Source organism: Mesoplodon densirostris, chromosome 10, assembly GCF_025265405.1.
Source record: "Mesoplodon densirostris isolate mMesDen1 chromosome 10, mMesDen1 primary haplotype, whole genome shotgun sequence".
NCBI classification, from domain to species: domain Eukaryota; kingdom Metazoa; phylum Chordata; class Mammalia; order Artiodactyla; family Ziphiidae; genus Mesoplodon; species Mesoplodon densirostris.
The window spans coordinates 103,989,682-104,014,468 of NC_082670.1; the positions used below are offsets into that span (position 1 = coordinate 103,989,682).

Below are 24,787 nucleotides of genomic sequence, written 5' to 3' on the forward strand. Positions count from 1 at the left end.
CACCTCTCTTCCTCCCCAGAATCCAGCAGGCAGACGCTTCAGAGAGTTTCACCCAGGCCAGTGTCTGGGAGGCAGGTGGTAGGTGAGCAGAGGGCCTGGGCTAAATCCTGTGTGACCTTGGGCAGGTTATTTGACCTCTCTGAGCCCCAGTACCACTATCTGCAAAATGGGACGAATAATCATTTTAGCTTCACTGTATTTAGCACTTGCTGGGCCAGGCCAAGGGCTAGAAAATCTAAATCTAGCCCTGGGCCTGTGTAAAGTGGTGACCATTGGCCACCTTTCCTGTTAAAACAAACAGTTTGAGAAAATATGTAACTTACATGAAAGTCACACTGAGATGTTGTAGAGAAGAGGCATTCAACACTTAATACTGAGAAATGCACCTGGGGCTGCAGATTACCTCTCAGGTTTGTTGAAGCAGCCGAGGGGTTTGCACCTAGATGTGAAGCTTCTTTCCTTCATGTCTTAAGTAAGAGTGTGCAGGGGGCTGAGATTTGGGGTGGTGGGGGTCTGTAAGGGTCATATGACTCATGTGCTCTGTGACCTTGGACCAGCCACCAGCCCTTTCTGGGCCTTTTTTTTCCATCTGTAGACTGATGCTATAGGCCAGGTGTACCCGTGTGGCATGGAACAGACTTGAACCAGGAAGGAGGCTGCCTTGGTCCTGGCCCCAAGCCCCACTGGTCCAAGGATGAGAGCCTAACGCCTGGACCTGCAGCCATCCGTTTTGCCTGCAGCTTGCACCCTGGCAAAGACTGACTCCTCACCGCCAGACTGGGTTCAGGCCTCGGAGGCCTAAGCCCTGAGGCCTTGGAGATCCTCTCCAGCTGCCCCTTCTCCACCAGAGCACCTTCTCCAGGGAGCCGTCACTGACCTCCAGGGCAATCTGTGGCAAGGGCTGCCCATAGCACCTGCCCTCCACCTGCACAATCCACCCTCCCTCTACCCTTCTGCACCGGATCATCAGCTATTAATTGGTCCTCACATTTGTATGGCGTGTTTCGATTACAAAGCACTTCCGTGGCCATTCATCTCTTTGAATGGCAATCTAAGCTGCTATTTACTGAGTGCTTCCTGTGTGCCAGGCCCTCTGCTTTCCCTGGTCTCATTCCATGCATTATCTCACTTCAGAGTTTCACAACAATCCTATGAAGTATAAGGGTCCGTATTTGCAGACAAGGAAGGTGAGGCTCAAGCAAGCTAAATATCTAGCCCCTGGTCACGCAGGGGTTTGAATCAAGCTCCATGAAATAATCAGGGTCACCCATAACCTACAGCCTCTGAAGCTGCCGTGTGCACCTGAATCCCTGGGACCTTGTTAAAGTGCAGCTTCTGATTCTGTGGGTCTGGAGTGGGGCCTAGGACTCTGCATTTCTAGCAGGCTGCCAGTGATGCTGATGCTGCCCACGGAGAGCCACACTTTGAGTAGCAAAAGGCTCTGAATCACTGAGCCATGTGAGACTCCTTTACAGTAGCCTCAGGCTGGCAAGCCTTAGTTTCCTCATCTGTCAGATGGGTGAAGTAGCCCTTGGCTTCTAGAGATGGGAGGAGGACTGGATGACGTAGCACCTGTGAAATGCCTGGCACACAACAGGCGCTCAATAAATGCTGGCTCTTCTCCCTTGGTAGGAGCTGGCGTGGGTCTGGGTGCACAACAGACGCTCAATAAAGCCTTGTCCAATGGACTGAGCCTAGCGTTTCTCCCTGAAGGAGAGAATAAACTGTATTGTTTCCCCTTGGCATGCTGCCAAACCCAATATTAATTTTTTTCTTGAACCGCAGAGTTTCAAAAAGAAATAAAGGGGAGTCGAGTGATTGCAGTCTGAAGCAAGGCTCTGTAATTTCTGTAATTGCAGAACGGGAGCAAAACAAAGCAGGAGCGAGCACAGCGTCACGGGAGGGAGCGGCCCCTTCCCTGCCCGCTGCTCCCCCTCCCGGCCTCTGGCTCTTCCCGGTGCCCCACTCGCTCCCAGTGGGTTCTGGGCCTAGCCCTGGCCATAGACAATGACAGCCTGAGACTAGGCCTTGGCCTTTCTGCCTCTGCCCAGGTCCCTACCCCACGCAGCCACCCATCCTTCTGGTGCAGTAGGACAGAGGGGGATTGTCCAAGGCAGCTGCCACACGCTCCCCTCCCCCAGCCTGCCATCTGGCCTAGGGCTGGGCTGCTGACAGCCAATCCTCCAGCAAGGCTTGTGGGGCCCCACCTCCAAAATAGATCCCCGTCAACCCCTCACCATCTCCGGCCTAGCTGCCACCGTTCAGGTCACCATCATCCCTCGAGTGGACTCTCAGCCCTTAAGGAGCCTCCCTGCTTCCACCTTTGCTCTTGGGCAGCCTCTTCTGGGCAGCCAGGGTGAGACTCATAAATGTAAGGCCACCACCACCACTTAAACCCTCCGCTTTCTCCGTTCCCCTTTAGAATAAAATCTGAGTTCCTTGCCGTGGTCTCTGAGACTTTGCATGATCTAGCCCCTGCCTGCCTCTAACTAGATCTGTCCCCTCCTGTCCTGGGACTCCCACGACCCTGGCCTCCATGCCGTCTCTCAAACATGCCAAACTTATTCCTGCCTCAGGGCCTTTGCACTTGCTGTTCCCTCTCGTTAAAATGCTGTATCCTAGAGCATCACATTTCTGGCTCCTAATTCAAACTGAAAAAAAATTTCGTTCAGGCCAAATAAGACAAGCCCAAGGGCCAATTTTGACCCATTTTGCCACTCCTGATCTAGAGCTTCCAAACTCCACATGTTTTCTTTTCCTTACAAAGCATTTCCTCATTCAGGGATTTGGCAGACATATTCTTCCTGTTTGGTTTGGCCCCATTTTTATCGATGGTGCTCATTGAGGAAGGATGGGGCATCATGGGAACATCTTTAGCATCTTCCTGTCTCGAATCTCCTTCTCTAACTCCATCCTCCCCAGAGCCTCCCTGAGTGAGTCTTCTTCTATAATATGAACTTGATCACATTGTGACCCCTGTCCCATCCCTGCAGTTGGTCCCTAAGTTCCCTAGCCTGGCTTTTGAGTCCCTTCACAAACTAAACTTCCTAGCTTCAAACCTCCCTACCTTTGTTCATGTGTTTCCCTCTACTTGGGATGCCCTTTCCCTCTTTTTGAGCCTATGAACACCTATACGACCTTCAAAACCCAGCTCAAATGTCCCTTCATCTGGAATGCCTTCTCTGGCTGAATTAAATCATTCCTTCAAGGCCTGTCTGGTCCATACAGTCTTGTAGCACTTATCACAGTGTATTATGAATAACTGTAGCAGAGCTATTTCTCTTTAAAGGCTGTGACCTTGTCAAGGTCAGGAACCTTGTCTTATTAATCCTTGCCACCTGACCATCCAGCCCAGCTCTGTGCACACATTAGGCTCTCAGTATGTAGTTACAAAATAGAATCTTTCTGCTGGCACCTGTTAGATCACTGGTTCAAACTCTGGTGACCAGTGTGTAGTTCAGAATGCAAAGCACTTGGAACAACTGTCCCATCGCCAGTTCAGCTCTTGGAATGAGCTCAGTAAATGCTTGTTGAGTGATTGAAGGTGTGAAGGTGAGTGAATACAGAGGACTTGTCACTTGTGGTCTCACATTAACTGTACCATTTAGAACGTTGCTTTGGTGGAGTTCATCGAATGGTGACACGTGAACGACTGGATTCTTGGTCTGCAGAATATTGCCACCTGACGAGGAAGAACGGGGAGACTCTGGAAGAAGTCCTTGGAAACATGTTTCAAATCATGAGGTGGTGAGGCCTCTCCTTCCACCAGCTCCGCCAGCAGATAAAGGAGGAAGAGGAAAGAGAGGTGGGGCCTCCCTGCCACCGACCTGCAGAGCCGTCCTCTGACCCCGAGCGGCACCAGCACTGCAGAGTACAGGTGCCAGTTTCAGGAAAGAGAGTAACACTGGTGAAAAGGTTGCTTCTGCTTCAGAGATCATTAATTTTCTAGAAAGACAGTGGGTTCCCTTGCCGTGAACGTGCATGTGCCTGTGCTTTCTGTGTGCTGTTCTTCATGGGGGAGGGGGCGACAGGTGAACCAGCTGGGTCAGGAATTAAAGTTCCCTGAGCAGTGCGTGAATGAGGCCGCTTCCTGGAGCCGCTCTGGGTTAGCACTGGGTCCCAGGCTTTTTCACTACTGGGGGCCTTTTATCATTTTCCTCCCATCGCTGAGATGTTTTGGAATTTCTTTTCTTACCAGATTTTATTTACTACAGAATAATACTTTTTCTTATTAACCAAACACACAAAGGTACCACTGCTGGCTTCTGACTGGCCCAAGGTGATCAGCTAGACCACTCTGAGCTGGTATAAAGACAGCCCAAAGCAAAGGGCTTGACATTTTTATTAGCTCGTATTCCCCATGACGACTAAAAGATTGATTTATATCTGCCTTCTGAAAATGCTGCAAGTCGCTCCAGGGCCTGAATAATAAGCCCTCAATAAATGTTAGCTGCTATTCTTATTACAGTTCTGGTTGTTACATCATCATCATCTCTGTGGCCTTCTGGGAAGCTGAGAACAAGAGATTAAGAGCCACGATCCGTACACAGATGGCAGTAATCACGATGATAATAGCTGAAATTCCCTGCACCCTCGCTGTGAGCCGGGTGCTCTTTCCCATGCTTTACAGGCATGTCTCATTTAATCTTCCCACAACCCTTGGAGGGAAGCATTATTTTCCCCCCATTTTACAGATGAGGATCAAAAAGGTGACATAACTCGCCCAACATAAGTGTCGGAGGGAGTGAAGTTCTGTCTGATTTAGGCCTGGGCTGGTCCTTGCAAGAAGGGTCTTCTCAGTCTGATTCCTCAAAGAAGCATCAGTTATATTAATTCCTGGCTTTACATTCTTGATCCTGGAAAACTCCACATATGGTTATGTGGCTCTTCATAGGGAAGTTACAGACATTTGGCTGAATCTGAATACTTTCCCTAGTTCTGGAAATTGCACATATGTCTTCCTCGTTGTGAGTTCTTTGGAGCAGCCGCCCTCTTTGATCTCTTTGGAGGTCTTCAATATACTCATGGAGAAGACGACGGAATAAACTTGCTGGTGAACCGGAGCTCTCCTCCCTCAGCCTTGAATGGTTCCCTCAAAGGATATACACACCCTATTCCACCTGGCTCAACATGCCCTGCCATCTTTCTGCCTCTCTCTCTGAATGGTGTCAGATGATCCTGTGGCCCAGTGCACACACCGGTCTCCAAAGCCCAGTAGATTTTAGAGTTTGGTTTGATTTGAGTCTCCCTGAGAATCGACAAGTAAACCCAGAATGAAGGCCAGAAGTTGCTGTTCCTGCAGGACACAGGGCTGTGTGCAGAGATTCAGGATTGTAACAGGAACCCCAGACCCAACCTGCAAAAATGGGGAATTTGTTTTACAACCATGGGGGTGCTTTGTAAACTCCGAGAGCAGGAACGTAACCAGTCTTAAGAAAGCCTGGAACCGCAGAGTGGAATGCCTTGAAGACCCTCTCTTTGTCGTCTGATCTCTGATTTCCTCCCTCCTCAGCACACCAACTCTCTCTGCTGCTCTGAGGACAAGGTGGGCAAAAGATGACTGCCTCAGAGTTCCCAAGTCGCTGGAGAGACTGCCTTCTTTCTTGGCCCCGTGCCAGATTCCCAGGGAAGGAGGCTCGATTGACTTGCCAGGGTCAGGTGACCAGCCCTGGTGCAAAGTGGTTGGATCATTTTGAACAAATATGGAGGCTGGTACCCATAAGGTTAAATCGTGGAGACAGTTAAGGGCATCATTTTCTTAACAGTTAATGGTTGACCCTTCCTCCCCCAAAGAGGTTCTGCTCTAGCCTCTCCCCGCTTTCCTGAGGCTGCTCTGTCCCCAGGATTCCCTGGTGGACATAGAATCAGCTGCCTCCTGCCATTCCTGATGTTAGGAGACAGTCACCCTACCCGAGTCTGGAGTTCCCTCTGATGTTCCCCTGCTCAGGCCAGGATCTAGATGGGCATCTGAGACCATCCTTGAGAACAAGAAGTGGGGTTGGCGGTAAAGTTTGGATTATCCGAAGGTGGTCTGGTTCTCTGTGAACTCTAGGAAGAGACAGTGGAGTTTGGTAACGGGGACTGCATGTGGTGGGGGATGAGTGCACAGCAAACAGGGTGCCCCCAGGTTGGGTAGAGCTGAGCGGAGGGGCCACTGGGACAGGGACAGGCCCATGCCACACGTTGCTTTGGCTCAGCTCCTATACCTGAGAGCCCACTGACCAGTGCTCACGTACTCCGTTTGCTCTGAGGGTTCCATAAGTTTATTCTGTTATTTTAATTTTTTTTAAAAAATGTGGAACATTATAGAAATCCAGAAAAGCACAAAGAAGAAAATACAACTCACTTAGAAACTACTCACTGTGAATGTCTTAGGGTATATCCTTCTGGTATTTTAGGTTTTTGATTTTTTTTCTAATGAACAGTTTTGGGGGGATGGGGCAAAAATGGGGTCACACTAAATGAACTGTTTTGAAACCTACTTCACTCTCTCCCATATTCGTACATGGTCTTTGACCACACTTCTGCAAGTTTGGATGGAGGATGGAGAAAAATATCGGCTGCATTCATCGGCTCCCCACGGGGCCCTGAGGAGCTGCAGCGCCTCTTTTTTTTTTTTTTTTTTTTCCGTTACGCGGGCCTCTCACCGTTGTGGCCTCTCCCGTTGCGGAACACAGGCTCCGGACGCGCAGGCTCAGCGGCCATGGCTCACGGGCCCAGCCGCTCCGCAGCATGTGGGATCTTCCCGGCCCGGGGCACGAACCCGTGTCCCCTGCATCGGCAGGCTGACTCTCACCCACTGTGCCACCAGGGAAGCCCCAGCCCCTCTTTTGATTTCTCTTTTCCTTCTGGTAAAATTATGGAACGTCTTCCTCACGTCACCCTAATGCCCACCCCCACTACTGTCCCGAGGGCAGCAAGCCCACTCCTGCATGTTCCCAGCGCCAGGGACTGGCACCTTGCTGTGTGCACATGCTGTGGTCACCCTTGCTGGGTTGCTCCATGGGGCCCATCTACAGCTCAGATGCTGTCAGGCTTCCTGCACCCCTGCTGCTCTCTGCCCAGGGCTGCCATCAGCCCGTCTGTCTGTTCAACGTCCCTCCTGTCCTCTGCTTTGCAGGCTCTCACCCAGGGGTTGCAGAGGGAGCTGCTCTGGAGCTGACCCAGCACAGAAAACCATCAGGTAACATCAACAACCAAAATCAAAACAACCATCTATGGAGTTCTTTTCTGAACCATTTGGGTGAAAAGCACCCTCACAGCCATTAGAGTTTATTTTGGCCATAATTCTACAAGCCAGATAGGATTCCCCCCATTTTATAGGTGGAAAAACTGAGGCCAGAGAAATCAAGAATAGTACTTAGGGTCACTCTGCTGGTAAAAGGTGGACTGGAGATTTGAATCCAGGACAGGTCTGATCCAGTGTCATACGCTGTCTTCTACCCCATGCTGCCTCTGCAACTAAAGAGGTAAGAAGGGTGCAGAATGTAGGTAGGACATCTGAGGGAGACCGAGGGTCAGAGAGGTCATCCAAGCTGGTAGTCCTTCCTTGCCTGAGGGCTGGGCTGGGCTCCCGGCCTAAGAATCTCCTTTATTGGGATTTGTTAAAAGTATAGATCCGTTCTTCCGATGATGGACACTTAGGTTGTTTCCATCTCCTGGCTATTGTAAATAGAGCTGCAATGAACATTTTGGTACATGACTCTTTTTGAATTATGGTTTTCTCAGGGTATATGCCCAGTAGTGGGATTACTGGGTCATATGGTAGTTCTATTTGTGGCACATATATACAATGGAATATTACTCAGCCATAAAAAGAAACGAAATTGAGCTACTTGTAATGAGGTGGATGGACCTAGAGTCTGTCATACAGAGTGAAGTAAGTCAGAAAGAAAGACAAATACCGTATGCTAACACATACATATGGAATTTAGGGAAAAAAATGTCCTGAAGAACCTAGGGGTAAGACAGGAATAAAGACACAGACCTACTAGAGAATGGACTTGAGGATATGGGGAGGGGGAAGGGTAAGCTGTGACAAAGTGAAAGAGTGGCATGGACATATATACACGACCAAACGTAAGGTAGATAGATAGTGGGAAGCAGCCGCAGAGCACAGGGAGATCAGCTCGGTGCTTTGTGACCGCCTGGAGGGGTGGGATGGGGAGGGTGGGAGGGAGGGAGACGCAAGAGGGAAAAGATACGGGAACATATGTATATGTATAACTGATTCACTTTGTTATAAAGCAGAAACGAACACACCATTGTAAAGCAATTATACTCCAATAAAGATGTTAAAAAAAAAAAAAAGTATAGATCCGGGGCTGTCTCCTAGAGATTCTGATGTGGCACATCTAGGGAGGGACCTGGGGACCTGTGTGTTTGTAGAGCTTCCTAAATGACTTGGAAACACAGCCAGGCTTGGGGACTGCTGGTGAATTAGTAGCAGGTCCTCACTGTTTGCAGCCACTGGGTGCTCACTAAGTGAAGGACAACAGCCTGATAAGGGGTCCACTACGATCGTCCTCAAATTAAAAGGTAGGGAGAGTGAGGCCCAGAGAGGTTAAGAAGCTTACTCAAAGTCACACAGCTCCAAAGTGGCAAAGAGGACTTTGATCACGATCAGAGTCTGTGCTCACATCCCGCCTTCACCTACCCCTGCGGCCAGGACGCCTCCCTGTTCAGCCTCACAGGAAAATCCTGCATTGCTTACCCTGCCTTGGCTATTATGGCCTCAGGGAATAGAAAATCTCCCAACTGCATCCCGGAAGGCAAAGATGAAGTGCACATAATATTTCTGTTTGGAATTTTGGTTGCCTGGGGCTACTCTCTGACATGGACACACAACGGAGGGCACGTGACACGGATGGCCAGCGTTGAGGCTAGCCCAGGAGACGTCGAGACCACATCCTCACATGACGACCTTGGAAGCAAAAGGCATCTTCCTTTCTCCTGGGGCAGGAGCTGGCAGGAAAAAGAGGGAGAGCCCTCTTCGTCCCTTGGTTTGTGGGTTATTTTGTTTTGTTATTTTGGGGCGACTCCAGGATCTTAACACCTTCAGTGCCTGTCACCCTATCCCTCTGTTCTCCTAGGGTGACCTTGAGCCGCAAAACTGCTGTCCACGTGGACCAGGGCTGACATCGCACGTCCGTCTGCCAGGACCCCTGCGTCCAAACTCCGAGACATGGCGACCAATGGTAGCAAGGTGGCCGATGGGCAGATCTCCACGGAGGTCAGCGAGGTCCCCGTGGCCAATGACAAGCCCAAAACACTGGTGGTCAAGGTGCAGAAAAAGGCGGCAGACCTTCCAGACCGGGACACATGGAAGGGCCGCTTCGACTTCCTCATGTCCTGCGTGGGCTACGCCATCGGGCTGGGCAACGTCTGGAGGTTTCCATATCTCTGCGGAAAAAACGGTGGCGGTAGGTGGTGGCCTGGTGACCTCCTGCTGGGTCTGCACACACACACACACACACACACCCGACACACACACACACACACCCGACACACACACGGAGAGTGTCCTGCTTAGGCATTTTCTGGGGTGACCTTGGGGAAATGGGTCCCCTAAAGACTCCAGTGGGAGTGCCAGGCCCCACTTCCTGCTTCTTGTCCTTTTCCAAAGGATTCCCAAAGGGCAGTAGTCTTCTGTTAATGATGCCAAAAAGCTCCTGTCTTCATTCTGCAAAGTGCAGGGCATGGGTCTTGAGCAAAGGACGTCCTCGGTCCTCACTTTGGCTTTGGGTGCTGCTTTGAAGGCAGAATATAATGAAATCGTGGCAGGGACCCCAGAACGCCCCGCTGTGATGCTCTCTCTGACCGACCGGGTTTCTCAAAGCTCAAGGCCACGAGCATCTCTCTTCTCGACCCCGCAGGGGCCTTCCTGATCCCCTACTTCCTGACGCTCATCTTTGCGGGGGTCCCGCTCTTCCTGCTGGAGTGCTCCCTGGGCCAGTACACGTCCATCGGGGGCCTGGGGGTGTGGAAGCTGGCCCCCATGTTCAAGGGTGAGTGTGCAGAGTGGAGCTGTGGATCGTGGTCGTGCTCCTGCCCACAGCTCCGGGCCCTGGACAGAGGGAGCTGTTGGGTCACGTCTGAGCAGCAGCGGGGAGCCCTTTCAGGGGCCAGGTGACCCATGGCAATGCCGGTCAGAGGAGGACCCAGTCGAGAGGCCCCGCACGCACGTCAGCCCACCCTGCCCTGTGAGCGCATTTCCCCAGCAGGGGCTGGGCGCGACTCTCTGCTTTCTTGCTCAGTGCCTGATGGACACTCGGGTGGACGCATGCAGGGTCGTGCTTGCCTGGCAAGCCAAGGCCCCAGTCCGCCCTGCAGCCAGCCTGTGCTGGGCCCCAGACGCAAGTCCTGGCTCCCTCACTTGCCATGTGTGTGTGACCTTAGCCAAGTCCCTGCTTCTCTCCAAGGTCCAATGACACTGTAGATGTCCTGGAAAATGGCAACAATGACAGGAGCTGGGATGGTTATGATTATTACTGTATGAAATGAAGGTCCTGATGGTGTGTCTGGTCCCAGGTGTGGGCCTTGCCGCTGCTGTGCTGTCCTTCTGGCTGAACATCTACTACATCGTCATCATCTCTTGGGCCATCTACTACCTGTACAATTCCTTCACCACAGTGAGTGACCCCTTGGACCACCTGCCCCCCAGAAGGAGCCAGACCCACACCCCACCCTCCCTCCACTGGGACCACCGTTCTGCCGACAGGGCCATTCCTCCGGGTGGCGGGCGCGGCTTGTCTTCAGCAGCCCTTGTGTCCTCGTCATAGCACCATTCGCCCATATTATATGGACCCAGACAGCCTGGGTTCAAATCCTGACCCTAGTCTGTACCAACTGTGCCGCTTCAGGAAAGAGACCTAACCTCTCTGAGCCACAGTGCCCTCATTTATAAAATGTGGCTTAAGGTAAAACTCACCTCACCTCATACGGTTGTGTGAGGACTAAGGAGTAATAGGTGTAAAGTGCTTAGAACCATACCCAGCAAAGAACAAGCACTGTAAGTGTTCACTGTTAACTTCATCGTGCACGGGCTCAGATGGGCACGGTTACTTACCCAAGGTCACGTAGCTGGGAAGTGGCCCCAGGGTGGACACAGGAGACCTTGGGGTACAGCTCGGAGAGCTGGTTTTCAGAGTGAAAAGGCTGAGGTTCAACTTTCAGCCCTGACACGTAGCTGTGTGATCTTGAGCAAGTTGCTGTCCCTCTCTGATCTCTAAAATGGGGATGACAACATGACCTGCATCTGGAGCTGTTGGGAATGGGAGGTTGAGGTAATGGCTGTGAGGAGGCTCAGAGGGCCGTGAGGACGCACGGGATGTGCTGGGGCCACTGTCGCCAGCTCTTGGGGGCTTATGTGGTTTATCTGTGCCGCTGTGTCTTTGCAGACACTGCCGTGGAAGCAGTGTGACAACCCCTGGAACACAGACCGCTGCTTCTCCAACTACAGCATCATCAACACCACCACCATGACCAGCGCCGTGGTGGAGTTCTGGGAGTGAGTGCGGGGCCGTCCCCAGGGGCGGTGGTGTATCACTGAGGGCCAGTGAGAACAACAGCGAGCTATTCACTGCAAGATTTTAAGCAGGAAAGTGACATGATCAGACATTAGAAGGGGCTGGAGTGGGGACAGAGCAGAAGTGAAGGGGGGTGGTCCTGCTGGGAGGCCGCTGCAGACATCCAGGTGAGCAGCCATGGTGGCAAAACTAAGTCACTGGCAGGTCCCTTGAGCAAACAGCATTTTCTCCCGATTAGTGTAACGGCCCGTGGTCCCCGCCCAGCTCCGGGAGCCCAGTGATCACAGCCATCAGCCCCATCGCGCCCTGGGCACCCCCGGGTCACCCCAGCCCCCGCCAGCCCCACGTAACTTTGTCCTCCCTCCGATGTTCCACCAGGCGCAACATGCATCAGATGACAGACGGGCTGGATAAGCCAGGTCAAATCCGCTGGCCTCTGGCCATCACCCTGGCCATCGCCTGGATCCTTGTGTATTTCTGTATCTGGAAGGGTGTTGGCTGGACTGGAAAGGTAAGAGGTGTGCACAGTGGGGACCCAAGGGGGATGGGTCTACAGAGGGATCTCTGCTCTGGGTGGGGAGTCGATAGCTCCCAGGAACCCCATCCAACTTTGACTTAAGCAGCTGCCTTCATCTCTCTGTACCTCGGTTTCCTTTCCTGTAAAATAGGAATAATATCATTACCTACCTTCTGGGCAGTTTTAAGGATTAAAGGAAATACTGCAAGTCATGCTCTTAGTGCAGTGCCAGGCTCATGGTGAGTCCCTTGAGATCGAGATTCCCCTGGGCCGGGCAGAGCCATCGCAAAGCGGAGGGCAAATGTGGCTCCTGGACCATTTGACACACCATCCCTGAGATCTACTCTGTTCCAAGCTTTGTTCTAGGTGCAGGTGATCCAGAGGTGAGCACAGTTACATCCCGGCCTTTGAGGAGGTAATAGAGATGGATTGGTTAATGGTTAAATACTCAGGCCCTGTGTTCAAACAGTTCTGGCCCATCTTGGCCATTTATGTGGCTGTGTGACCTGGAACAAATCACTTTGCCTCTCTGAAACTCAGTTTCCTCTTCTGTAAAATGGGACCAATAACTGCTTATCCATTGGTTTGTTATGTGAATCAAATGAGCTGCTGATTTTGTAAAGAAATCAGAAGCTAGCAAGAGGAGTTGTTATTGTTTTTGTTTTTGGCAAAGGCAGAGCCGTGCCTAGCTGGGATGTCCAGCCTGGGGACACCTGGGGATTAAATTGCCAATCAGGTCAGGGGTGAGGTGGGGACTGGCCTCACCCCCGCCTCTTTGTGTTTTCAAGCCCCACCCCAGGAGTCTGGGGACAGAAGATGGCCAAGTCTCTCACTGGCCTGGACCGGAAGGAAACTCAGAGGGCAAGGGTATTGTCTGAGGTCTTAGAGCAAGTCAGGGAAAGAAAGGAACTGAACTGAATCAGGCTCAGACAGGGAGGTCCAGACTGCCCAAAAAGCTGAATCGAGCAAAACAGAACCTTAGTGAATTACACACTTGGGCACGGACCCAGCTAACGAAAAGCTGCCCAGTTGCAGTCAGGTGGGACCTTTGGACCCACTGGGTTCTCAGAACCAAGGCCACTGTCAAACATCTCTGCTTTGTCCCTAGGCTAGGTGAGCAGGAGGAGGGCACAGGTGTCTCCCAGCCCAACTTCAGGTAGCAGAAGAATGTAGGGCCCAAGGGCTTTGGAGGAGACAGAGCTGAACTTGAATGTCAGTCCCCTGGGCCCTAGCTGTGTGCACTTGGGCAAGTCACTTCACTTTTCTGAGCCTCAGTTTCCTCATCTGCTAAATGGTCACAATAATAGTGCCTTACAGGGTTGTCTCAAAGACTAAGTGAGATAATCAGTCTGTATAGAATGTAGAGCGTATGCCTAGCACACAGTCGGCACTCAGTACATGATGTCTATTATAATTATTTGTGGGTGGTACCTAAAGTTCCTGCTACCTCAGGAGACTGACTACTTCTTGGGGACAGAGAGTAGAGCCCCTCTCACTGCATCTTTTGAATGAGTCAATCAGTCTATCAATGAGCATTTACTGAGCTCCTACTGTATACCTGGCTCCATGCCAAAGACCCAGTGACAAGCAAGACATAGATGACAAGCATGGATTAAGCATGTTGTATGTCCTCATACACCCAACCTTTCTGAGCAAAAAGGTTGATTGTACCCAGACAAGAAAAAGCTAGGTTCAGAGAAGATAAGAAATTGACCCAGTGTCACACAGCTTGTAGGTGACACAGATGGTTTTAAATCCCCTTTTCCTAATTCCAAGTACAGTGGTTTTTCTGCTGGATCGTGGCTGCCTTTCCTAAGCCTGAAGCGTCTCAGAGTCGTCAGGGAGATGAGACTAACCCAGAGAACAATTCATGCTGACCGGGAAGTAGGGGCACATCAGACTTGGAGGTACAGAGGTTATTGAACTTGAAAATTGCTCTTTCACGCTGGTGAGCAAAGAAATGCCATTTCAGACAGTGACATCAGTCTCTTGATTATCAATTTAAAATAATTTGTAAGGTGATTATCCTCAGTGCTGGCCCCTTTGGGGGAAAGGCACAGTCTGTAGTACTGGACGAAGTTCAGTTTCTGGGAGGTAATTAGGCAATGTGGATAAAAAGCCTTGAGAAGTTTATTCCTTTTTACTCAGTAATTCCACTTCTAAGAATTTTTCTCGAGAATAGTATAATAATTTTGTAGACAAAGTTTTATCTGCAGGGTGTCCAGTGTAGTAGTATTGAGTCTCACATAAAATTGGAAATAACCTGAACGGATAACAGTGGGGGAAATTTTAAAAAGGGTGGTGGGACCTCCTGAGGGACTGTTTTGTATAATTAAAATCACAGTGTTATGAGACAGTAAAACAGCATTCAGTAAACGAAACAAGAAACAAAGCTGTATGTACTGTGTTTTTTAACTTCAAACATGTTAAATGAAAAGGCAAGTATATACTTTGCGCCTCATTTGTAAGAAAATGTAATCATATATGCAAAGGAAAGTCTCAAAAGAGAATATTAAAATATTAACATCCATGCACTTATGTATTTGTCAGGCAGTTACTGAGTGTCTACTATATACCATGGACTGTTCTAGGCACTGGGAAAACAGAGAAGTGAACACGACAAGCCCTGTCCCTCATGTAACTTGTATTCTACGGGCTGTTGAAAAGAACTCTAATTTGTGTGTGTATTCAGATGTAATTTTAAAATTTCCTTGTCACCACATATATTATTTGAATACTTTAAATAAAAATAAAAAATAGGAAGGGTAGGGAAAGGGGGAAAAAATGGGTGCTGAGCTGGTTGATTCAGGCACCAAGGAGCAGCTTCAGAAAAGTGGCCAAGAGGAGCAGGTTAGGAATCCAGGAATGCTTCCTGGAGGAAGATGAATTGGAACCAAGCCCAGAGCCACAACAGGTAGGGATGTAGGTAAAGTGGTTAAGGAAAGCATGGGTGCGCTGGAAGGGGCGTAACCCTTCGCCCCCTTTCCTCCCAGGTGGTCTACTTCTCTGCCACGTATCCCTACATCATGCTGATCATCCTGTTCTTCCGCGGAGTGACGCTCCCCGGGGCCAAGGAGGGCATCCTCTTCTACATCACGCCCAACTTCCGCAAGCTGTCGGACTCTGAGGTGAGCGACCTCCCGACCTGGTCCTGGAGCGCCCCCCGCTGGGTTAAGAGCACATCTGAGCCCTGAGCCATCGTTTACCACCTTTAGGATAAGTTATCGCACCTCTCGGACCCGCTTATGTGAACTGGGGTTGCTGCCTGGTAGAGCTGGTTAGCACGTGTAAAAGGCCCTGGGGCGTTCCAGGCTACGATTATGACTTTGACTTTTTTTTTTTTTAATCATTCTGCCTATAGGTGTGGCTGGATGCGGCTACCCAGATCTTTTTCTCCTATGGGCTGGGCCTGGGATCCCTGATCGCTCTCGGCAGCTACAACTCTTTCCACAACAACGTCTACAGGTGCTTCCCCGCGGCCACGCCCCTCCGAGACCACGCCCCTCCCTTGGCCTGTCAACTCCACCCATCTCTGAGCCAAAACCTTCTGGCCACTCCTTCCGGTTCCGCCCCTTCCCGGGGTGGGGGGGGGCGGGGCGGGCACACCAGTAGCTCGGCTCACAGGTACCCTCCTCCGCCTGGCCGCTTGATAACCACAGCCCAGTAGCTCACCTTCCCGGCAGCCCCACCCTTCCTGACCCCACCCCCCCCCTCTGCAGGGACTCCATCATCGTCTGCTGCATCAATTCCTGCACCAGCATGTTCGCAGGATTTGTTATCTTCTCCATTGTGGGCTTCATGGCACATGTCACCAAGAGGTCCATTGCTGATGTGGCGGCCTCAGGTCAGCACCGCACTGGGGAGGGCTGGGGGGAGGGGCTAACCCCGCGGACTTCGCGATCTTCATCGCTGTCACCGGCATCACCACCGTGGCTCGCTGGCGTTGAGTGTCCCTACCTGCCAGCAGTGCCCTGAGCATTTACATGGACAGTGTCCCTGAATCTTCCCAACACTATGGGGTCAGTGCTCTTGTTATCCTCATCTCATAGGTGAGGAAACCGAGACTCACCAAGGTCACCTACCCAAATTAACAGAGCTCGAAGGTGGTAGGACTGGAGTTGACCCCAGACCTGGCTGGTTGCAAAGCCAGGCCATACTGGCACCTCCAGCGTGATCCTGGACATCTGAGGGGAGCAGACCTACTCTTGTCCCCTGGGATATCAACTTTGGTCCAACCCAGACACCTTCACCATTGTGACTGAAAGCACCCACATCGGTGCTTTTGTCCCAGTTCCAAAAAGCTTCTCACCGAGTGGGCTGTGCCCACTCTGCTCTCCACACAGTCATCCATGCCACAGGGTCCAAGGACAGCCCCAGGCACACCCCCTTCCCTGCTCAAATGCGGGGGACCCACTGTGTGCTCAGCAGAGGCTCAGGGAGGCAATGTGACCTGTCCCTTCTCTGTCGTGGGGAGCTGGGCGTGTCGTGTGGAAAGGAACATTCCCCTCCAAGGGCTTGCTCTCCGCTGCACGGGCAGCGCAGCATCTCATTTCTCTGGAACTTCCCAGCCAACCCCCTTTCCAGAGCCAGACCCCAGAGAGGTTACCGTCTCTTTCTTTCTTCCACGGTTTTCCCTGATCTCCTGAATACCCACCCCCAGACACTCACAGTGTCCCAAATTCCTCAAGCCTTCTCCTACCCTGTTCTCCCATCGTAGCAAAGGGTTCCAGTGTCTACTGCCCAGGCCAGGCCCCCAGCATCATCCTGGACCCTTCCTTTGTCTTCCCTCACCTTCCCTCGCAAACCAACCAAAACCAGGGCCTGCCCACTCTGCCTCCTGAGTATCTCTCCATCCGGCCCCCTGTCTGCACCTGCGCTGTCCCCAGTCCCCACCGCTGGCCAGGTCACCGCAGCCCCTCCTCTTATCTCACTGGTTCTCTTGCCTCTGAACCCAACTCTGTAGCCTCCTGCCTCCCCCTTCCTCAGCCCCTCCCTGCAACTGTTTCCTTGTCTGGAAAAGGAGGCTGATAACACTCACCGAAACGTTTTCTCTGAAGACGAGATGAAATGAAGCTTAGGAAGTGGGTGCGCTGGGGGCGCCGCCGGTGCTCAGCGCCTTGTATTTCTTCCTCTTCTGGCTTCCTGCCACAGGCCCTGGGCTGGCGTTCCTGGCGTACCCGGAGGCGGTGACACAGCTACCCATCTCTCCCCTCTGGGCCATCCTCTTCTTCTCCATGTTGCTTATGCTGGGCATTGACAGCCAGGTGAGGATGCCCTCGCTGGCACCTTGAGGAGACCCCACCCAGCCTCACTGGTCCAGGACCAAGCAGGAAGAGGAGCCCATGGTCTTAGGCCCCCTAGAAGCTGGCCAAGGGTTTCAAGCCCTTAGGATGTTCTACCACATGAGACTTCAGGATTCAGCTCAGCTACCTTCCCCATTTTCCAGATGGGGAAACTGATGCCCAGGGGGTAGGGATTCCCTGCAGTCACAGAGGGAGGCAGAGGGAGAGTCAGGCCTGGAACCCAGGGTTCCCCTGGCCCTGCCATCCCCACAGGGTGAGGCTTTGGGTGGGTGGGGCTGGGGCTGCCTGGGGTGGCTGACTTCCCCCCCCTGCAGTTCTGTACCGTGGAAGGCTTCATCACTGCCCTGGTGGATGAGTACCCCAGGCTGCTCCGCAACCGCAGGGAGCTCTTCATCGCCGCCGTCTGCATCGTCTCCTACCTGATCGGTCTGTCTAACATCACCCAGGTGAGCGTGTCAGCACGTGGCACACCTCTGCTGCTGCCTTCCCGGGGCCACTCCCAAGCCCTCTGTGCCCCAGTCTTGTCCCATCCCACCTATCATTTTTTGGTGGACAAGACCGACATGCGAATTAGATCATTAAATGCCATGAAGAACAGAGGATAGTGGGACAGAGAATGAATAGCAGGGGTAGGTAGGACGGTGCCTTGGACAGAGTAGTCAGGGCAGTCCCTCTGAGGAAGTGACATTTCAGCTGAAACTCACATGGCGAGGAAGAGCCAGCCAGGGGAAGATCTAGCTAGGGGAGGAAAGCACAGCAGATGCAAAGGCCCTGGGGTGGGAATGGGCTTGGCAAGCTGAGGGACAGAAAGAAGGCCAGCGTGGTAGCGACAGAGGGAGTGGGGGAGTAGGTAGTGGATGCAGAACCAGATCATGCAGGACCTTCCAGGGCGGGCATTTGGATTTTATTTTATTTTACTTTACTTTATATCTCTTTACATTTTATATATTACATTACAGTCTTATTTAAGCTATGGAAGAGCTTCTAGAGAGAGACATGACTGGTTTAACATTGTGAACAGATGGCTCAAATGACCAGCTCCTCTTTCTGCCCTCCAGCCCTCCCAGAAATGGGACATTTCCCTCCGCCACCTGGGCATTTTCTTCCCAGTCCCCAGAGTCCATGCCCACATCCTTGCAGGGTCGCAAAGACCTCTGTGCTTCCTCTAATCTACCCTCAAGCCTTCTTGCTGCAGTGTAGTCTAATCCCAACCTACACAGCCTGTGTTGACCTTGAACTGAATGCACTGGTCCCCAGGGGAAGTGGACCCTCTCTCACCTCTTTTGCTTTCGCAGGGGGGCATTTATGTCTTCAAACTCTTTGATTACTACTCCGCCAGCGGCATGAGCCTGCTGTTCCTCGTGTTCTTTGAATGTGTCTCCATTTCCTGGTTTTATGGTAAGCACCAACCCCTCCTCCCTCCCTCCCTCGTTCATTTGTTCATTCATTCATTCATTCCTTTCTTCAGTCATCATTCAGCAAATACGACTTGAACACCAGGCCCTCTCCATACATTAATTTATTTGGTCCTCATTGCAGTTCGATGAAATTAGCACAGGACGTCCCATGTTTAGAAGATACCATAAGAAGAAGAGTTAAATAAACTCATTTAAAATGGGAGTCAAGGGCTTCCCTGGTGGCGCAGTGGTTGGGAGTCCGCCTGCCGATGCAGGGGACACGGGTTCGTGCCCCGGTCTGGGAGGATCCCATATGCCGCGGAGCGGCTGGGCCCGTGAGCCATGGCCGCTGAGCCTGCGCGTCCGGAGCCTGTGCTCCGCAACGGGAGAGGCCACAACAGTGAGAGGCCCGCATACCGCAAAAAAAAAAATAAAAAATAAAAAAAATAAAATAAAATAAAATAAAATAAAATGGGAGTCAAGGGCTTCCCTGGTGGCGCAGTGGTTGAGAGTCCGCCTGCCGATGCAGGGGACACGGGTTCGTGCCCCGGTCTGGGAAGATCCCACATGCCGCAGAGCGGCTGGGCCCGTGAGCCATGGCCGCTGAGCCTGCGCGTCCGGAGCCTGTGCTCCGCAAGGCGAGAGGCCACAACAGTGAGAGGCCCGCCTACCGCAAAATAAAATAAAATAAAATAAAAATAATAAATGGGAGTCAGCACTTCTTCATAAATTTTGCCATAAAAGACTTGTTTGAGATTTTATCTAGAGAAAGGAAACTGAAACTATAAAAAAGTTCTAGAGTTAAATATTTTTTAAAAGCTAGGCCATAATTAAAAGTATGCACTATCTTAGAACGTAGGACATGATGATTTTTATTTGTTGATTTTGTGGACTAAGTTTCCAGACCCAACTGCGTAACAGTGAAAAGGCTGTCCTTCCGGGCACTTTGGTTGTCACAGCAAGCTGACGTTTTTGGAAGCAGTGTTGTCCAGGGTCCCTCTGGGCCCTTGGTGTCCTGTGTATGTTCTTTGTAGTCCTGCCACCTCACCCTTCCGCATCATTTTCTTCTTGCTTTCTAACTGGTCTAGCGCTGTCAGGTCCTCACTGTCAGTGACTTTGCTAATAATCTGAGCAGTGTCCAGTGCCCAGTGTCACTCTCATGAACTTCAGGACATCTGCAGTGGTTTGTTTTTTGGGTTTTTTTTTTTTGCAAGATTGGCAGTTCTTCTTTGCAATTTGCAATCTATCACCAGTTGCTTATGCATCAGATCAGCAGGGAAAACCGCCCCTGCCCAGCAAAGCTTTGAAGGAATGGCTGGGAGAGATGTTGGGTGGGAGGGACACTGAGAGTGACCGGGATGCTTTTTGTAAGTACATCCTTTTGTTGGTGGATGTTTTCACATTCAGGTGACTTGCTTTCCCATACAACCCGTTTGCTGGGGGATATGGTTATTGAATACTTAGCTAATAAGGACCCCCACCCCCACCCCACAGCATTAGCCACATGTTACAGATGAGGAAACTGAGGCTCAGAGATGTTAGGTGACTTGCCCGTGGTCACACTGTGAGAAAACAACAGGTCGGGGCCTTGAGCCTGCGGTCCCCACGGCCCGCTCATCCCTCCTGCTCTTTCTCCAATTCTCACAGGTGTCAACCGATTCTATGACAACATCCAAGAGATGGTTGGCTCCAGGCCCTGCATCTGGTGGAAGCTCTGCTGGTCCTTCTTCACCCCCATCATTGTAGCGGTAAGGGCAGGGCCAGACTGGGCCCTGGGGTGACTCAGGCCCAGAGGGACACTTCTGGAGCCAAAGGCAGGTGGAAGAGGCCCACAGACCTCTGTTCCCTAGGAATACTATTCTCTCATTTGTGCTGAGCGTCTACTCTGGGCCCTGCATGGTACCAGACATGCCGCAGCGTCCTCAAACATCAGCACAATAGGCGTTACTGCCCCACTTTACTGCTGTCGGTACCGGGGCTCACCAGCCGGCATCACCCAGTGGGCTGGTGCTGCGCTCAAACCTGATTCTGAAGCCAAACCAGTCACACGGGGAGGCCTCTTATCCTCAGCATCCCTCATTCCCTCCTGCAAGGGGAAACCGAGGCATGAGCAGGCCTGGGAGGGGCTGCCCAGGTCCTTGCAGTGGGGCTGGGCCACTGCATATGTTGTGTCCTGCACAGGGACACTCAGCCAATGGCCAACTGGGGGCGACCTCCCACCCTTGTTCTGCTTGACAAACCGGTTAACCTGGAGGACGGGATGCCTTTTTCTATTGGTCCTCCCGGAGAAGCTACCTTTTGCTATTGGTCCTTCCAGAGAGGGCACCTTCTTCATATTGGCTCTCCCAGAAGGGATGCCCTTTTCTATTGGCTGCCACAGAGAAGGCACCTTTTTCTGATGGTCCTCCCGGAAACAGTGGCTTCTTCTGTTATACACAAAGGCACCTTATGTCCTAGCTGTGGCCTTGGGTGCAGGATTCCCAAGATGCTGGGCCCTTGTGAGGGTCAGCCCCAGGGCAGGGGGGGAAGGCAGTGGACCTATCAGCTGCAGGGTCTAGGGAGGGGCCTGGGCAGTCCAGTCTGGGTGACTGCCTGCCCCCCTCCTCTCTCCTGTCCCTCCCCAGGGTGTGTTCATTTTCAGTGCTGTGCAGATGACCCCTCTCACCATGGGAAGCTACGTTTTTCCCAAGTGGGGCCAGGGTGTGGGCTGGCTCATGGCCCTGTCTTCCATGGTCCTCATCCCGGGGTACATGGCCTACATGTTCCTCACCTTAAAGGGCTCCCTGAAGCAGGTAAGTCCCTTCTCCACCCTCCTTGTCGCTGGGCCCCTTCCCCACTCTGTTGGGCACCACGCCTATGCTCGTGGAGCACAGTCTATTTAGGGAGACAGACAAGTTGATAGCCAGTGAAGGTAGAGTGTCAGAGGTCACGATTGGGGTGAACCAGGGAGATATCCTCCTGCATTTCGGAGGATTAGAGAAGGCTTCCTAAAGAGGGGACAGCAAAGAAGAGGACTAAGGACTAGCAGACTTAAAAGTAGAAGCAGGGGGGGAAAAAAAAGATACAAATGAAGTTATTTACAAAACAGAAATAGACTTACAGACATAGAAAACAAACTTATGGTTACCAAAGGGAGATCAATTAGGAGATTGAGATTAACATATACACACTACTATATATAAAATAGATAAACAACAAGGACATACTATAGCACAGGGAACTATACTCAATATTTTGTAATAACCTATAAGGGAGAAGAATTTGAAAAAGGATGTGTGTGTGTATATATATATATGTGTGTATATATATATATATACACATATATATATACACATATATATATATTAAAAAACCGAATCACTGTGCTGTACACATGAAAGTAACATAAAATCAACTCTACTTCAATTTAAAAATAAATAAATAAATAATAAAAGTAGAAGCAGAGAGAATGTTCCTGGAAGGGGATGGGTAGTGTGTGCAAAGTCCCAGGGGTATAAACTGATCAGTGAGGCTGGAGGGTAGAGTGGGGAGGGGTGCAGGGAGGTGATAAGACATGAGGCTGGGAATGTAAGAAGGTTGGACCAGATCATGAAGGGCTTTGAAAATCAGGACAAGAACTTTGGACTTTACCCTGAGTTTATCCAGTGGCAAATGGGGAGCCATTGAGGTTTCAGAGCAGGTGAAGGGTGGGATCAGATGTGTTAAGAGCTTAACTCTAGACCTCATGTAAGGCACGCTGCCCCCAGCAGGGACCCACTGGCACATGCGAGGTCCACGTCAGCTCTTTGTTAAATTATATTGAATTCTTGAGTGAAACAACGCAGTGCTGGAGGTCCAGGTGCTGAGACATTGATGAAGTAAGTGTAGCCTGGGGAGATTTCCCTGAGGATGTGGAAGGCCACAGCTGGGAGGACCTAGATCTGTGCCTCTCAGCCTTATTCCCCACCAAGATGTCCCTGCCAGACACGCTCAGAGCCAGAAGGAGGGCCTGTAAGGTCTGCATCATAGGGGTGGTGTGTTGTGCACAGCCCCCGGAGTTGCTGGGCCAGCCTCCTCCCTTCGCAGAAAGAGCACATGAGGCGCCGGGTGGGGAAGCTGCTTCCCCATCCCTTGCGGTCAGGTATTAGCAGAGCTGGGGCCTTACAGCCCTTTCTTCCAACTCCAGGTCCGACACTTTCGTTTACCATGATTCGCTGCTGTGTCTCAAACGGTAGTCAGGTCTTAGAGTGGCAGAGAGGCAGAAGGGGTGCATTTGTGGAAGGGAGCACAGCCTGTGCAAAGGCCCAGCGGTGGGAAAGGGAAGACTCGTCTGAGGACAGTGCACTGATGGGGCAGGATGGCGGGGGGTGTGCAGAGAAGGTGGGGGATTGCACCCCTTCAGCAAACATGCATTGAACACCTGCTATGTGCCAGACACTGTTGTCAGTGCTGTGGACACAGCCATGAGCAAAATCCCACCCTCATGGGCCTTACATTCTGAGAGAGGAGGATCAGCAATTAACAAAATAAAGTCACATTTGATGAGGATGAGGAATATGAAGAAGGAGGGTGCAGGGGGTGCTGGGCAAGGCCTCGCTGAGGAGATAACGCGGAGCCAAGACCTAAGGAGATAGAGACCGAGCTGCGTCACTGTCGGAAAGGGATGTCCCTGGAGGAGGGTACGGCAAGTGCAAAGGCCCTGGGACAGGTGCTTGCCTGGTGCTTGTGAGGAGCAGTGAGGAGGCCAGTGTGGCTCAGTGTAGTGAGCAAGGGGGTGAGGGGAGAACACTGAGGTCTGCGGTGATGGGCGCCAGGTCCTGTGGGGCCTTGTAGGACTTTGGTGAAATGGGAGCCCTTGTGGGGTCCTGAGGACCAGAGGGATGTGATCTGACTTCTGTTTTCACATAACCCCTCTGGCTGGGGTGTTGAGAATAGAATGAAGGGGATGAGGGGCAAGAGTGGAAGTGGAGGGCTGGGGGCAGTGACTGCAGTGACCCAAGTGCGAGGGAGTGGGCGTGGCCCAGGGGAGCTTTGGAAGGTGTGCAGGAGGGGGCTGGCACCTGGGAGCACCTCGCAGGCAGAACAAACAGGGGAGACTTGAGAAGAGGGTGGGCCAACGAGAGGCCAGCCCCCTTCCATCCCCACCTGAATCCTCCCGCTGTCCACAGCGCATCCAGGTCATGATCCAGCCCAGCGAAGACATTGTCCGCCCCGAGAATGGTCCAGAGCAGCCCCAGGCCAGCGGCTCCGCCAGCAAAGAGGCCTACATCTAGGGGTGCAGGGCGGCTCGCCCACCCACACTCTCACCCCGACCCTGGCTGCACATGACCACCACTTGATGTCTGAAGATACTGTCTATCTCAACCTACCTCGAGTGGCGAGTCCAGACACCATCACCATGCAAAGAGAGGGAGGTGGGGACAGTCACACCCCCGTGGGCCCCGCCGTGGGCAAAGAAGATGCCCGATGGCTCCAGCACCTGCGGGCTGGTGACCTTTTGAATCTGGGCCCCATCAGCATCAAGCAGTCGGCCTGTGTGACCGCTGTGATAGATCATTTTTATCCTGCCAGCGAGTGTGATGCGGAGAGGCCGCACACTCCTGGCTTTTAGTTGTATTCCTGACTGTTCTCTTACTGCCGAAACCCATGACTGTTATCTCGGACTTGGCAGGAGTTCGGTTCCGTCGGAACACTGCTCTGTGCACATGAAAAGGGCATTTTGTATAATGGACATTTCCAGGGAGAGCTCACTCTTAAGAGCAGAGAGCCCGCAGAGCTCTTTCATTTTTTGGTTTTCTCCTTTCCGAGGCAGCTTGACAACCCCCAGCCCCTTCGGTATTCCCAGAACTGCTTTCTCAAGCACTCCGCCCAGTGTCCTGTTTCCCTGCCGCCGGGCGGAGTGAGCATCTCTGCACTAAGCTTTCCTGCCCCCCCTACTGCCCCGCTTCTCACCACGCCATTCTGATTGCGCCTGGCCCAGCAGCGATCGTTCCCGGTGGGCGCTGTTCCTCGGAAAACGGCCACAAGCACAATTGATTTTTTAATCACCATTCCGGGGACCTC

At 51.9% G+C, this 24,787-nt stretch overlaps 1 protein-coding gene across 1 annotated transcript; it reads left to right on the forward strand.

Moving 5' to 3' along the window:
* The first annotated feature begins 9,184 nt into the window (after positions 1 to 9,184).
* On the forward strand, positions 9,185 to 23,997 carry SLC6A1 (solute carrier family 6 member 1). The gene is made up of 14 exons (XM_060109881.1): positions 9,185 to 9,422; positions 9,876 to 10,007; positions 10,531 to 10,631; positions 11,400 to 11,509; positions 11,907 to 12,039; positions 15,039 to 15,173; positions 15,407 to 15,510; positions 15,765 to 15,889; positions 17,197 to 17,309; positions 17,663 to 17,794; positions 18,644 to 18,746; positions 20,393 to 20,493; positions 21,370 to 21,537; positions 23,893 to 23,997. The coding sequence occupies exons 1-14, from the start codon at positions 9,185 to 9,187 to the stop codon at positions 23,995 to 23,997; spliced, it is 1,800 nt and encodes a 599-aa protein (XP_059965864.1).
* Positions 23,998 to 24,787: the final 790 nt, after the last annotated feature.